At 44.2% G+C, this 14712-nt stretch overlaps 1 protein-coding gene across 1 annotated transcript in view; it reads right to left on the bottom strand.

The window, feature by feature from the left end:
- The window catches only part of LOC147718298 (nicotinamide N-methyltransferase-like), a 66586-nt gene extending 53179 nt beyond the window's left edge, over positions 1-13407 (bottom strand). Inside the window, exon 1 of the mRNA XM_086966685.1 lies at positions 13217-13407. Coding sequence (XP_086822811.1) covers positions 13217-13364 — 148 coding nt within the window. The 5' untranslated portion in view covers positions 13365-13407. The remainder of the gene's footprint in view (positions 1-13216) is intronic.
- Positions 13408-14712: the final 1305 nt, after the last annotated feature.

The raw sequence follows: 14712 nt of genomic DNA, 5'->3' as shown, positions 1-14712 counted from the left end.
AAAAGCAAAAGTACAAAAATGGGGACTTAGTCATTTCCAGGGCAATTTCCAAAATCACTCAGCGCGCGTTCTGCAGATAGGCCCTAACTCCCCTCTGCCTCCATGGATTTGCTTCAAACCTCTTGCAATCAAAAGTATCCATACCCAGCAGTGCTCCCTGACCCCGAAACCCACCCACAAACACCAGGAAGCCCCCCAAACAGGCCCCTGAAAACATGATAGTGAGCAAAAAGGCAAAAACGTTTTCCAGTGTGAGTTTGTCCAAACCAGTTTTATCCGGTATTAGACCTTCCCAGCAATGCCCCAAGACCCGCCAACCCACCCTCAAAAAAGCACAACACCCCTAAACGGCCAAAAAGCAAAAATGGAAAATCTCATACTTGCAATATTTTTCGGCCTTCTGTCCAAACGAGCTGTGCAGCTGGGTCATAACTCCCGTTTTCCACCATGGATTTCCTGGAAAGCAAATACAATCAAAATTAGACTGTGCCAGCAGTGCTCCCAGATCCCCAAACCCACCCACAAACACCCGGAACCCCCCCAAAGAGCACCTCAAAGCCAAGCAAGTCAGCAAAAACGCAAAACAAATTAGCCTCCGATTTGGTCCAAACCAGTTTTATCTGGTATTAGACCTTCCCAGCAATGCCCAAAGACCCGCCAACCCACCCGCAATAAAGCACAACACCCCCAAACTGTCAAAAAGCAAAAATGGAAAATCTCCTACTTACAATATTTTTCGGCCTTCTGTCCAAACGCGCTGTGCAGCTAGGTCATGACTCCACTTTCCACCATGGATGTCCTAGAAAACAAATGCAATCAACATTAGACTGTGCCAGCAGTGCTCCCAGACCCTGAAACCCACCCACAAACACCAGGAAGCCCCCCAAACAGGCCCCCCAAAACATGATAGTGAGCTAAAAGGCAAAAACGTTTTCAAGTCTGATTTTTTACAAACCAGTTTTATCCGGTATTAGACCTTCCCAGCAATGCTTCAAGACCCGCCAACTCACCCTCAAAGAAGTAGAACACCCCCACAAGTGCAGAGTCTTTCTTCATTGGGCATAATCCAGCCCTCTGCTTTGAGGGAAATAGGAGTCTGGAGGAGGAGGATAGAGGAGCATGTTCTTGTGAACTTGTGAACCTGAGCAATGCAGACTGCGGCACCTTCAAATCAATAAGCAAATAAGTGAAGACATTTCTACTGATGGGCTTGTATTTGTGATTAGGTGATTAAAGTTTTAAATATATTAACTGTGCAAAACAAAGAAAGACAGACACACAGGAATAAAAGTGAATAAGGACGAAAAAGAAAGTTATTAATTCATTGGCTCATTTTCAGGGCTCGGTGTCAGGGAATAAGAGTTTGTCCTCATACTCTGCGAATTCAGGTGGGAGTAGGTCACCTAACAGAGAAGAAATTCCCTCATCTAAGTTGCTGTCCTCCTCCTCTTCTTCCGGCGTGTATTCTCGTACTTTGTAATCTGGTGGTACGAGGTGCTGATTCATCTTGATCATTGTTAACCTCTCCACATTTTTGGGCGAGAGGCGGGTCCTTTTGCAAGTTACAATGCCACCAGCAGCACTGAAAACACGTTCAGTAGACACGCTTGAGAGTGGGAAAGACAAGTAGTTTATAGCCAGGTTGGAGATCTCTGGCCACAATTCTTTTTTCCCATGCCAATACGCCAATGAGTCAGCATTAACATAGACCTCTGTTGAGTCATTCAGATAGTCCTGCACCATCGACTCAAGGTTCGCCACGGTTCCTCCACTTTGCTTACTTTTTGCTGGGACCTTTTGAGAAGCAAACCCAAGCTTAGTTAGCCAATCCTCTTCTTCATCCAATGTTACTGGTGTGTCTGGTGCAGATGATCCGGTTGCCGGTGTCTTTAACGGCTGAGAGGTCACTTCTGCCACAGCCACAGGTGCAGAAGTGGATTGTTGTGACTGGGGATGGCCTGCTGATGCTGATGTACTGCCTTTTCCTTCAATTTTCTGCCGTTCTCTTTCAAACCTCATGGCTGACACAACTAGCCAATGTTTGTACTTTGAAACTTCTGAGTTGCCAAAAGGAAAGAATGCTCTGCCTGCCAGTGCCTTTTTGTAGTGTGGATCCAGAATAGTAGCACAAATGTAATGCTGTTCTGAGTGGATCATTTTAAGACGTTCATCTCCAAGTAGGCGCTGTAATAATTTCTCCGCCAAAAGAAAAGCTTCTTGCTTTTCTTCATCTTTTTCAAACACAGAAGACACCATCTTCATTTGGTGCTGTAGCATGCGCAACAATGGGATAGCTAATCCCAAATTACAGTCCTCCCTGCTGACTGCATGTGTGAAGACCTCAAAAGGACGAAGCATGTCTGTCAGGCTTTTAACTAGCTTCCATTGCACCGCATCTAGCCTCAGGTCCTTCAGAGTGAAGTGTTTGACGCTTCTTCCTCCTCGTCATCATCAGATGAAACATCAACATGTACAGTTTGTTGACTTCCAATTTGGGCTTCCTTGATCTCCTTTAGGTGCGCAAGCCATTGGACAGTGTGCTGTCTCTCAAGATGACCTCTCTGGCCTCTGGTACCATAGCTGGTACCAAACTTATCACGACTAACTGCAACCTTACAAATGCTACAAATGGCTATGTTTTCCCTTTATGGGCAAACACTAAAGAAGTCCCAAACTGCGGACTTGAAATGTCTGTGGGGGGCTGAGGAGGCGATACTGGTGGTGGTAATGCTGCTAATGCCAGATGAAGTGGAGGATGTGTGTTGCCGAACTTTACTACATTGCGCACTTGCACCACCACTAATTGAGGTCGAGGTGGACGGAGGTCCCTTCTGGCGAGAAAGAAATATGGAAGCGGTAGGTGGTGGTGTACTAGTTAACTCCAATGATGGTGGTGGTCCCATTGCCTCCTCGTCGGCAACATCATCGCGCTCAGCAGCTTTTCGGGCTAGGGTCAAAATGTCTGTTTGCTGCATGCCCGCTGAGGCTGGAGTGAAGTCTATAATGACTGCGTCGTCGTCGTGAGAGTCTTCATCAGCAGGAGTATACGCCACTTCTTGTTCAGCGTCCGCATCACACTCCATACCTATGAGAGTTTCGGGGACCTTCCTTTTAAGCTTAGCTACCTTTGTCAGATCATGGTGTGCCTCACTTTCAGATGGCAGTGGTGGTTCCCAAGTTTGATCCATATCATCAGAAGGAGGTGGACTTGAAGAAGATGTAGACACCATCCTTGATCTTTTCCTTGCTAGGGATGTGGAAGACAATGAATGATCATCAGGAGGAGTGGCTTCCTCAAATGATACTTCGGCTTGAATGTCGATTTCCTGATGTGCCCCTACTTCGGGAGGAAAAACTATTGTGGGCACTTGTGCCCCTCCATGCACCTTTGCTTGCGCATCTCCTTGCACTGCCTCTCCTTCCACATGTACTTGGGCTTGTACTTGCACATGTGGTTGTTGTTGCGGCTGTGGTTGTTCAACACTCATCAGATGAGTTACAACAACCTGTGTTGATTGAGGGACATTGCTGCTACTTTCTTGCGATGAGCCAACATCACTGGTCAATGGTGATTGAACAACTAGACTAAGTGCCTCTGCAGCACTCAAGGGCTTGGTCTTAAGTTGGCGTGGTGGTGGTACTGAGCCCAATGGAGCGTGGGTGCTGCTCCCAGCTTGGTCCCCAGCAGATCCCGCTGCTGCTGCAGGCGTACTTTTTTTTTTATTCCCCAAAAATGTGGCGGGCGGCACACCAGTCTCATTGGTAACTTGCTTCTTCTGCTCCTTACTGGCAACTTTCTTGCTAGAGGAGCTATGGGGAACTTTTTTCGGGCCATCTTCTTCAGAGGTCAGAACAGCAGGCCGCAGTTGCACGAGTTGCAGAGTTATCTGTGGCCAGACGTGACGTCGCGTGACGTTATGCTGCACACACACACCACTGCAGGACTTCTTCCTGGCACTGGTGGTTCTCTTGAGTCTTGTGCACCTAAAAGCAATGGAAGACAGAGGAACATCAGTTCAGTTATACACCCCAAAAACTCGAAAAACACATGAAAATCAGCACAATCCCATGCCATCCATGCCCTCAATGATGTTTAATTTCAAGGCACCCCACAGAAAGACTAGGCCCATGCACCCCTGAGTACCCCTGGGCATAAAGGATGAAAGCATGGCAGACTGGGAGCAGGCCTAGGGCACAACAAAGCACACTGCCTGGCTTCAAAATGGCTCCTAGACGCCCACCACATGGAGAGGCCCTGCCTGCACCAGTCCTCAAAATGGCCCCCACCCACATGGACAGGCCCATGAACACCCCCAAAAAATCGAGAAAAAACAAATCACCACAATCCAATGCCATCCATGCCCTCCATGATGTTTACATTAAAGAGACCCCACAGAAAGACTTAGTCCATGCACCACTCACTAGCCCTGGGCAAAATACCCCAACAGCAGCCAAAAAACATCGGAAACCACAGAAAAATCAGCACAATCCCATGCCATCCATGCCCTCAATGATGTTTAAATTCAAGAAACCCCAAAGAAAGACTAGGCCCATGCAACACTCACTACCCCTGGGCATAATGGATGAAAGCTAGGCTAAATGGGTGCAGGCCTGAGAACACTGCCTCCATTCAAAATGGCCCCTTGCCCCCAGGCACATGGCCAGGGCCTGCCTGTACCAGCACTCAAAATGGCCCCCACCCACATGGTCAGTCCCCATGAACACCCCAAAAAATCGAAAAACACAAAAAAATCACCACAATCCAATGCCATCCATGCCCTCCATGATGTTTACATTAAAGAGACCCCACAGAAAGACTCAGTCCATGCACCACTCACTAGCCCTGGACAAAAGGCCCCAGCAGCAGCAAAATAAAATCGAAAACCACAGAAAATCAGCACAATCCCATGCCATCCATGCCCTCAATGATGTTTAAATTCAAGACACCCCACAGAAAGACTAGGCCCATGCACCACTCACTACCCCTGGGCATAATGGATGGAAGCTTGGCAAAATGGGTGCAGGCCTGAGAACACTGCCTGCATTCAAAATGGCCCCTTGCCCCCAGGCACATGGCCAGGGCCTGCCTGTACCAGCACTCAAAATGGCCCCCACCCACATGGCCAGTCCTTATGAACACCCCAAAAAATCGAAAAACACAAAAAAATCACCACAATCCAATGCCATCCATGCCCTCCATCATGTGTACATTAAAGAGACCCTTCAGGAAGACTCAGTCCATGCACCACTCACTAGCCCTGGGCAAAAGGCCCCAACAGCAGCCAAAAAAATCAAAAACCACAGAAAAATCAGCACAATCCCATGCCATCCATGCCCTTAATGATGTTTAAATTCAAGACACCCCAAAGAAAGACTAGGCCCATGCAACACTCACTACCCCTGGGCTTAATGGATGAAAGCCAGGCAAAATGAGTGCAGGCCTGTAAATACTGCCTGCATTCAAAATGGCCCCTTGTCCCCAGGCACATGGCCAGGGCCTGCCTGTACCAGCACTCAAAATGGGCCCCACCCACATGGCCTGTCCCCATGAACACCCCAAAAAATCGAAAAACACAAAAAAATCACCAGAATCAAATGCCATCCATGCCCTCCATGATGTTTACATTAAAGAGACCCCACAGAAAGACTCAGTCCATGCACCACTCACTAGCCCTGGGCAAAAGGCCCCATCAGCAGCAAAAAAAATCAAAAAACCACAGAAAAATCAGCAATATCCCATGACATCCATGCCCTCAATGATGTTTAAATTCAAGACACCCCACAGAAAGACTAGGCCCATGCACCACTCAATACCCCTAGGCATAATGGATGAAAGCTAGGCAAAATGGGTGCAGGCCTGAGAACACTGCCTGCATTCAAAATGGCCCCTTGCCCCCAGGCACATGGCCAGGGCCTGCCTGTACCAGCACTCAAAATGGCCCCCACCCACATGGCCAGTAAGCATGGGCGAATTTTGCGGATCTCGCGTTCGCGACTTTTGCGGATTTGCGGATTCGCAATCCGCAAAATCTGCGAATTCCCGCGAATTTGCGGATTTTTTTTTTTTGTGTGTTCGCCCGTGTTTCTGCCAGTTCGCGAGGGTTTTTACAATTTCGCAATTTGCGAACTTACCTGTCGGGTCGCAAGTTTTGCGAACTTGTTGTTTCTACGTGTCCAGCCTGTTTGGGACACTCTTCTTCATCACTGCCACTCTCTGTCACCACTGCCACTCTCTGACTACTCATGCCACCCTCTGGCCCACCCATGCCACCCTCTGTTTCATCACCACACCCTCTGGTTGTCCAGTGTACATTATTTTCGGCAAAGCGAAGCACACCTTCCCTGCCTCAAGTGACCTGAATTAATTTGGGGCTGATTAATGTGTCACAGAATATTTTTTTAGCTGGCACCTGCTTCCTTAGTGCGCCCTGATTAGTGATCTTTTGCACTTGCTAAGTGCTTTCATTGTTGCAAAATTAGTTACAACACCTGCCCTGCCCCAACTGACAATAATGAATTAGGGGCTGATTAATGGATTTTAACTTCCAGCCTGGCTCCTGCTTGTCTCCCTTAGCTGTAATTCAGGACCTTTGTGGCATATGTGTAACTATTCTGAGGTTCAGAGCAGGGTCACATAATAGTTTCAACTGGCAACTGAACTCTGGAGGGGCCCCTCAGGAAGCACTACAGGAAATGGCTACTAATGATGAGCCTGAACTTTTGAACCTGGTAAGTAGTTACTTTCAGTTTTGCTAAAATCGTATTTCTGCAATTTTGCACTTATTCGCGGGGCGCGAACTCACGCGAACAGTGCGAGCAAAATCCGCTGCTCGCGGATTTGCGGATTTTGCGGGAGATTCGCGAATCTCGCGGATTGCGAATTTCCCGAAAATCCGCAAAATCCGCGAGCGGAACGGATTTTCCGCCCATGCTTAATGGCCAGTCCCCATGAACACCCCAAAAAATCGAAAAACACACAAAAATCACCACAATCCAATGCCATCCATGCCCTCCATGATGTTTACATTAAAGAGACCCCACAGAAAGACTCAGTCCATGCACCACTCACTAGCCCTGGGCAAAAGGCCCCAACAGCAGCCAAAAAATCGAAAACCTCAGAAAAATCAGCACAATCCCATGCCATCCATGCCCTCAATGATGTTTAAATTCAAGACACCCCACAGAGAGACTAGGCCTATGCACCACTCACTACCCCTGGGCAAAATGCTGCATCAGCAGCCAAAAAAATCAGCAAACACACAAAAATCAGCACAATCCCATGCCATCCAAGCCCTCCATGATGTTTACAATAAAGATGTTACAATAAGGGGGTTGAACCCATGCAGTCGCGGGGACCTGGGCAGTATATGGTACATGTAAGAGGGGTCCCCGCAAAAGAGACGTGTTATGTCTAACACACATAAACTATATTTTAGAACTAACAAAACAGGAATACAAAGAAATTAAAGGTACTGTCATTTATTATCAGTACCACGGGATGGCTTCACATTCAAAAATTATATAGCCCCAGACGAGAGGGAAGGGAAAGGGAAGGGGGGAGTGCTCGAGGGAGTGTAAAGTCAAAAAGGGTAAGCACAGTGAAGAAATCACGTGATGAGTACAAAAGCTTCCAACAAAATCATAACAATTCAAATACATAAGCCAAAAATCAAGGCATACAATGATGAACTGTTAACAGATAACTTTCAATGGTCACACAGTCAAATTGAAACTGTTATGGGCATGTGCCGGAAATTCAAGAAGAAAGCCGTCGACGTTTCGACCCCTATGTGTAGGCTACGTTAAGTCATTAGGCGGGGTCTTCATCAGGACATATACAGGAGGAGAGTGGGGCAATCCTATCTGAAAAATTAATAATAAAATAAAGGAGGTTAGTCAACCAGTTCCCTGTTTCTAAGAAGTAGTTCTATACGTTAATAGTTCAGAATTCTTGATTAGGGTCTTTTGGGGTGGAGGATGTCATCAGAAATAGCTGAGCAGTTTCCCCTCAGGCATCAGATTCAGTGAATGGCTTTGTTTTTTAAAGAGTACTCCACTTCATGCCTTATATACGAAGGGAGTTTCTGAACATTAATCATAAAAATTGAACTAGTAGGGGGAAGCCCCTACTACTGGTATTAGTAAAGGCCTGGTGAGGTGTATTGCACATAAGCCCATTACTGTATGAGCTGCCAAGGGGAACAGCTCTTGTGCGGGCACTAATAAGCTCTGATTGTTGGAAAGTGGCTATATATCTAGTTGGCCTATGTTCTCTGGTAGTGCTCATGGCTCAAAAGCCTCCATTTAAGATTTTCACCTCATTTCACACAAATATCATTAGAAGCTTGCAATGGGTCATTGATAGAGTGTCTGGATACCACGGTCTGACTTGTGGGGTGCTGATAAAAGGCAGATGGGCTGGGGCAGCTCATCGGAGTCCTCAAGAGATAATGAGTAGATGGAGGGCAGGCCAGCATGTTGTCAGGAGGCCCGTAAGTATCATAATGAGGCCAAGCTGCCATGTTTCTATCCATGGTTCATGCAGTCACCACTGATGAAGAGGGCATGGATGATGACGGTACCCACCATAACAATCGTCCAGAGGGCAGCCTGGTGGTCAGAAGCATGCTCACCTCTAGTGTTCAGCTCACCATCTGCACCATGGAGGGAGAAGGTAGCCTCAACTCTTGGTGGCTTGAGGTGAGCTGAGAATTTGATATCCAATAATCCAATTGCTGTTCATGCCTCTCTTTTCTTACAATGCATTGTAAATTCAAATATATGTTAAAGGCAAGAATGTCTGTGGTTCAAAGACATGTGGCAAGTCCCGGAACCATTTTTATGAAAAAGAAATCTGCATTTATTTTGTTTACCATAGCATAGGCGCTATATATCATAACGACATCCGGTTTGATATAGCAGGTGTCTATAGATAAGATGGACTTCACTTTACTGCAGTGGGGAACATGATCTTCCTTAATAATGCAAGGAAGGCATCCAGTTCTCTTTATAATTGAACATTACACACTATAAACACAAAGGATCTTGACAGAGCCACTCTATTGCAACATTATGTGATTCATGTATGTAATTACTTCCTTGTTTTTATATACTGACTGCAGTGAGAGTCTTGCAACCTACCACCACCCCTGTATTTGTGTGACTCTCGCAAGAAGCTCATGTGCCCAAACATTTCACACCTTGGGGGCAAAAAGTCCTCCTGGTACCTCTTGTAAGTCCTACTCAGCACGATTCCTGAAAGTTGACAGGCTGTGAAGACTTGGCTATATCTGACCTAAGCACAGTCTCTCCTTCCATGATAAGACCTGGAACTAGCGCTGGGATGCCCTGTTGTTGGGGCAGCCATATGCTTTACAAATATATTAACATAACATAACATAGATAGCATATACATGATTTATAGAGGGCATGGAAAGTGCATACATGATTGTTTAAGTACATGCATAGCACCTAGAAAATAGAACGAGTGCATGATTATTGTTGGCCATTTGTTTTTGGTACAGTAAACAGGTAGTGTCTGAGAATTTTGCTAACTACATGGTTAGTGCCTGGAAAATGTAATGAATATATCAGTAATGTCTGACTTAGTCAATTGGTGCGTGACTAATGACAGTGATTGCATGGCTCCATTTTTAAACCTTGGGAGATTGCATGAAAGTAAATTTAAAGCTGGGGTGATTGTATTCGTGTAACAGTATTCCCTCAGTAATTAGATAAGTACATAGCTACTGGATGAATAAAACATTTACTACAATAGTACCCTCTACTTAATTAGATGAGTACATGATTAGTTCCTGAGTCTTTGCATGAGTTCATGCATGTGCCTCAGTATTTCAATGACTGAATGGTTTGTAAATGTTTTCTTAGATTACTGCATAGTTTCTGCACAGGTGAGACAATGACTGCATAACTGCATAGTTACAGCCTTCTTAATTGATTAAGTGAAAGGTTGCTGTCTGGGTGATTAATAGTTGTATAGTAGTTCCTCCATAGTTGAATGACTACATCATTTCTGCCTGCCCGATTTCAAGAGTACATGTGTAGTGTCTATGTCATTGAATAACTCCATGGATACACAATACCTGATTTGATGACAGCCTCACTATTTTTTGCCTGATTGCAAATGGACCTGACTACTACCTGACAGACTATGAAAGTATCATCATTACTGTTAGATATCTGACAGTTTTGACTATAAATCTGACTCATTGGTTATCTCCTTCTGTCAGTATCAAACTACCAGTTTTACTATGTATATGCTTTTCTACTAAGCTATGTTTGACTGACGTCTGGATGTCACATTTGGTATATAATTGCATACATGACTCTCTAGCAGCATACATTCATCAGTAAGTTTCTAAAATGGAAAACAACATTTTAAAATGTTTCAAAGCGCAAATCCTTTATTGAATACCATTTCTCAAATATTTCTTCTGACTCTAAAACTTATATTTAGCATTTTTTTCTAGCAAAAGTTACATTCCAAATGAAGCTAGCACAATAACTTGCAAGGCATTCTGCACTATTAATCCTTTTCGATTTTAAACAAACCATGTTTAAAGAAAACACACACTCCCACCATAGACATGACAGTTTCACCAGCCTTAATGAACATAGGTCACCTTGTACACATATATGCAATTTCCTAATAGATAAATACATTCAAGCCATCTTTCCAAAAACACATTCCTCACTGCATATATAACTAATCTCAAAAGTCTCACAGTATACGTAGAGAGCTGAAACCACACAAACCATATCTCACTTTGCAAACATATGCTAAATGATCATATAAGTTTAAAAACACATTGACAAACATGCCCCAATATATACCTTACAAGTATTAATTCCTTTAGTTTTTGGGGGTCTTTGCGTCAACATCACGATTTTGACGGACTCGTTGTGAAAAAAAAAAAAGCACTTGTTCAGTGACCACCAACACATCAAAAAATAAACGTCACATTGTCCAACACATATTACTACATACATAATTCTTTCAAAGCATGTTTAAAGTCATATTGTTTTACTAAGTGTCTTTAAAAAATGTCTTTTAGACCTCGTTTCCATTTGTTGATGTTATTCTGGATGTTGCAACAACATTGTTGATTGATACAATCGCGCCTTTGCCATAAAGCGAAAACATATATATGCCCACATATTACAGTATTTTACACACTAGGGGCAGATTTATGAGGCCGTTGCGCCTCTTTGCGCCGCAATTGTGGCACTTTATTTGATGCAACTGCGGCGCAAACAATGTGCTCTATTTACAATGTGACGCATCTAGGAGATGCGTCACGTTGTAAAGCACTGCGCCATAAGGAGGCGTTCCTGCACAGGGGGTGCATTCCTGCGCAGGAACGCCTCCTGAAAGTGGCTGAGTGAAATCTATGAGATTTTACTCAGTCACTTTCTGGCCAATGCTGAGTCAAAACCCTGCGCCTGCTTGAAGCAGGCGTAAGGCTTGATGCAGCATTAGTAGAATGGGGCACCCCGAGCCTTGCTGGAGCTGCGTCGCGCTTGCGACGCAACTCCAGCAATGCGCCACATTTCCGGCACAGATGCGTCACGCATCTGTGCCGTTTTTGCACCATGGGTGGCGTTGCTGTGGCGCACTGTGGCGCACGTTAACTGGCGCATCCCTCAGGATGCGCCAGTTAACATAAATCTGCCCCTAGGGGTTTATTACTGTTCACTTCAAACTCGCGTTTTTCTACTGTATTTCAAGAACAATGATCTCTAAAACCTATTTTCCATTTTTGCGGTGAGGCCAGAGATCGTGATGACGCAGATGAGACTGTACAGTGTGCCACTTTCAGGCTGTAATTTGGACAATCTTGATTTCACAGACTAGGGATACAAATGTCCAGAGTGTGCACTAAAATAAAGCACCTGCGCCCCAAGCATGTTTTGCTAATATGTGTTTCAAAAGTAGAGGTGTGTATGGTTTTTTCAAAAGATTAATTAAAGCCCAGATCTTGGAATTGATGTGGACAGTCCTCTAATCAATTACTTGTAAGATAATACATTATCTTATATTCAGCATAGAAAGCTGGTGGCTACCAAGGACAGATACATTTCATATCATAATGATGTTGAAGTCATGAGAAACAGCAGACATATGCTGATGTTCCAGGGCTCATTTTCCCAGTAAATCCCTCAATGTTAACTTGGTTACGTTATTCATTTTTGGCAGAACTGCCTTTTCTGGACCTTAGATTTCATTTTCCTGGAATTTTAGACACATTGAAAGGAAAATAGCAGCTGCTATGTTTCAAACTGCTTGGTACCAGCATGACGCAGCACTGACTCATGCTGTTTGCCTCAGCCCTGAGTTAACAGCCTAGAGACCACAGCAAACATTTATTATTGGACTGACTCTTAGAGGGTGTGTGAAAGGGCAAGCTCCTCTGTGATGTATATGGATTGTGCAAAGGAACTGTTTATTGGTCAAAGGATTCAATTATGTATTTGATGTTGTTGTAATAATTGTATAATTGTTATTGAATCATAACCTGAATACTTAGTTCATGACTTTTTAAATTTCTATTTTAGGGCCATGACATGTAAAAAGTTATTTTACTCTTCTACTATTATGATTAGTTTTTGTAGTAATTTTCAATAACTATGCAAAATAATTTAATCAATATGTCTTTCTTGTGAAAATGCTAAAAATTACAACTAGTCTTAATAGTAGCTACCATAATAAATCATTAACCATTGGAAATGTAACTCAGGACAACGTTTCTTTAGAAGAATTGGTAGATATATGACAGTCAATAACATTGTTGAATACATGTCTTTTAAGTCCTTCAACCATCAGAAAAGGCATGTTTAAATGTGCCTATCTGTACACAATACACCTGGACTCTTCTTAAACGCTGGTGAGTAGACATCGTACAAAGGCCTGTGCCATTTTTCAGTATTATGACCATAGGTTAATAAAGACAGAGGAGAAGAAGGGGAGGAAAAGCATGATGGGGCAGTATCTACTGTTCCTTTGTGGTGGTTGCAACACAAGTTTTTTTGTAATAGAGACACTCTTACCACTCATATAATAGTAAGTATAACCAGCAAGTGGTTTGGAAACAGTATCTTTGTGAGGCAATATTAACATCACTGAGTTTCTCTGCTTCCCAAAAAGTTATACAAACAGTACTGTCTGTGGATGAGCAGGAAAATGAGTAATACATACCTGATGAAAAGAGTTTGATGTAATTAGAAAACATCTGAACAACTGTATCATCAAAAAAGGCAGATTCAGGTGTAAAATATCTCTCCTTCATCTTTTGTGGATCATAAAACCTTTCATAGAGCTCATTCAGGTTCAGATTAGAGGCCATGTTCTCTGGTGTAGCTTCCTCCTGCCTGAATTCTGTGATAGTTGCAGTCGTGCTTTATAGCCAGAAATGTTACTTTTAAATAATCTTCAAAAAGAGGGAAATGTTTACTTATGCAATTTATCAAGCTTCAAAGTCACTATTATCTTCAGAGTCAATGGCCGCAGGGCTAAATTAATATTTTCAGCCTGTGGCTGCTTTTGAGTTCTTACTGTTTCCAAGTGCAACACTTTCAGCCACAACAGAATCACATGTCTAGAAGGGTATGACCATGACATAAAATGCTGTTTGTCTGGTTCTAAGGGAAAACAGCTTATGGCTCTATTTCTTAAGACACTAACAGATTGATAAATGCTTCCTGGTCCCATTAATGTGTGCCCCTCATTAGCAGTGGATTCTTAAATCCAGTGGGTCCTGTAACTGTAATTACTAAACTCACCAGAATTATGAGATCCACTGGAACACTGCAGATTTGTTTACATTCCCATGGAGCTGTCAGTTTCTCTGAGCATCCAAAATCTTTGCTTGAAACCTGCAAAGAAATAAGGAACTACCACGTCTTTTTGATGGACAATTACTAAATCACCTATAGTTCTCCAGTTATAAGGTGCCAATTAGGCATGGGCGAATTTTGTGGAATTCGCAATTTGCGAATTTTGCGAATTTGTGAAATCGCGATTTGCAAAATCCGCGAATTTGCGGTTTTGCGGATTTTGCGGATTGTGTGGGCAATGGCCGGGCGGGAAAACGGTGCACATCGCTAGTGTGAGGGGCAGGGCCAAACGGGCAAGGCTTATATGCGAGTTCACATGCCTCTTGTGTGTATAAAAGGACAGGCATGGATCCGAGAAGCTCGTGGTCACAGGAACTGCACAGGGATGGAGCTCGTGGAAGTCAATTATGCAAAGGCCTCCATCAAGCATCATAGCTAATTTTCAACAATAGATATGGGGCGCCGGGGTCCCTTGAGTGAGCTGTCCATGGGGAGAGCGCACACCTACCCAGCCTTGACAAAACACACATTTTTGGGGGGGCTGATTAACTTTGCCATCACACCAAAGAGCGCCGGGGTCCCTCGAGTGAGCTGTCTTTCAAGTGGGTAAAGGGCGCAAAGATGGTGCACACACCACTAGTGTGTGGGGAGGGGCCAAACGGACAGGGCTTATATGCGAGTTAACATGCCTCTTGTGTGTATAAAAGGACAGGCACGGATCAGAGAAACTCGTGGTCACAGGACCTGCACAGGGATGGAACTCGTGGAAGTCAATTATGCAAAGGCCTCCACCAAGCATCATAGCTAATTTTCGGCAATAGATATGGGGAGAGCGCACACCTACCCAGCCTCGAAAAA

This window comes from Lissotriton vulgaris, chromosome 4_1, assembly GCF_964263255.1.
Source record: "Lissotriton vulgaris chromosome 4_1, aLisVul1.2, whole genome shotgun sequence".
NCBI lineage: Eukaryota > Metazoa > Chordata > Amphibia > Caudata > Salamandridae > Lissotriton > Lissotriton vulgaris.
Note: the sequence above shows the minus strand (reverse complement) of the source record. Positions and strands in the feature narration are given on the sequence as shown.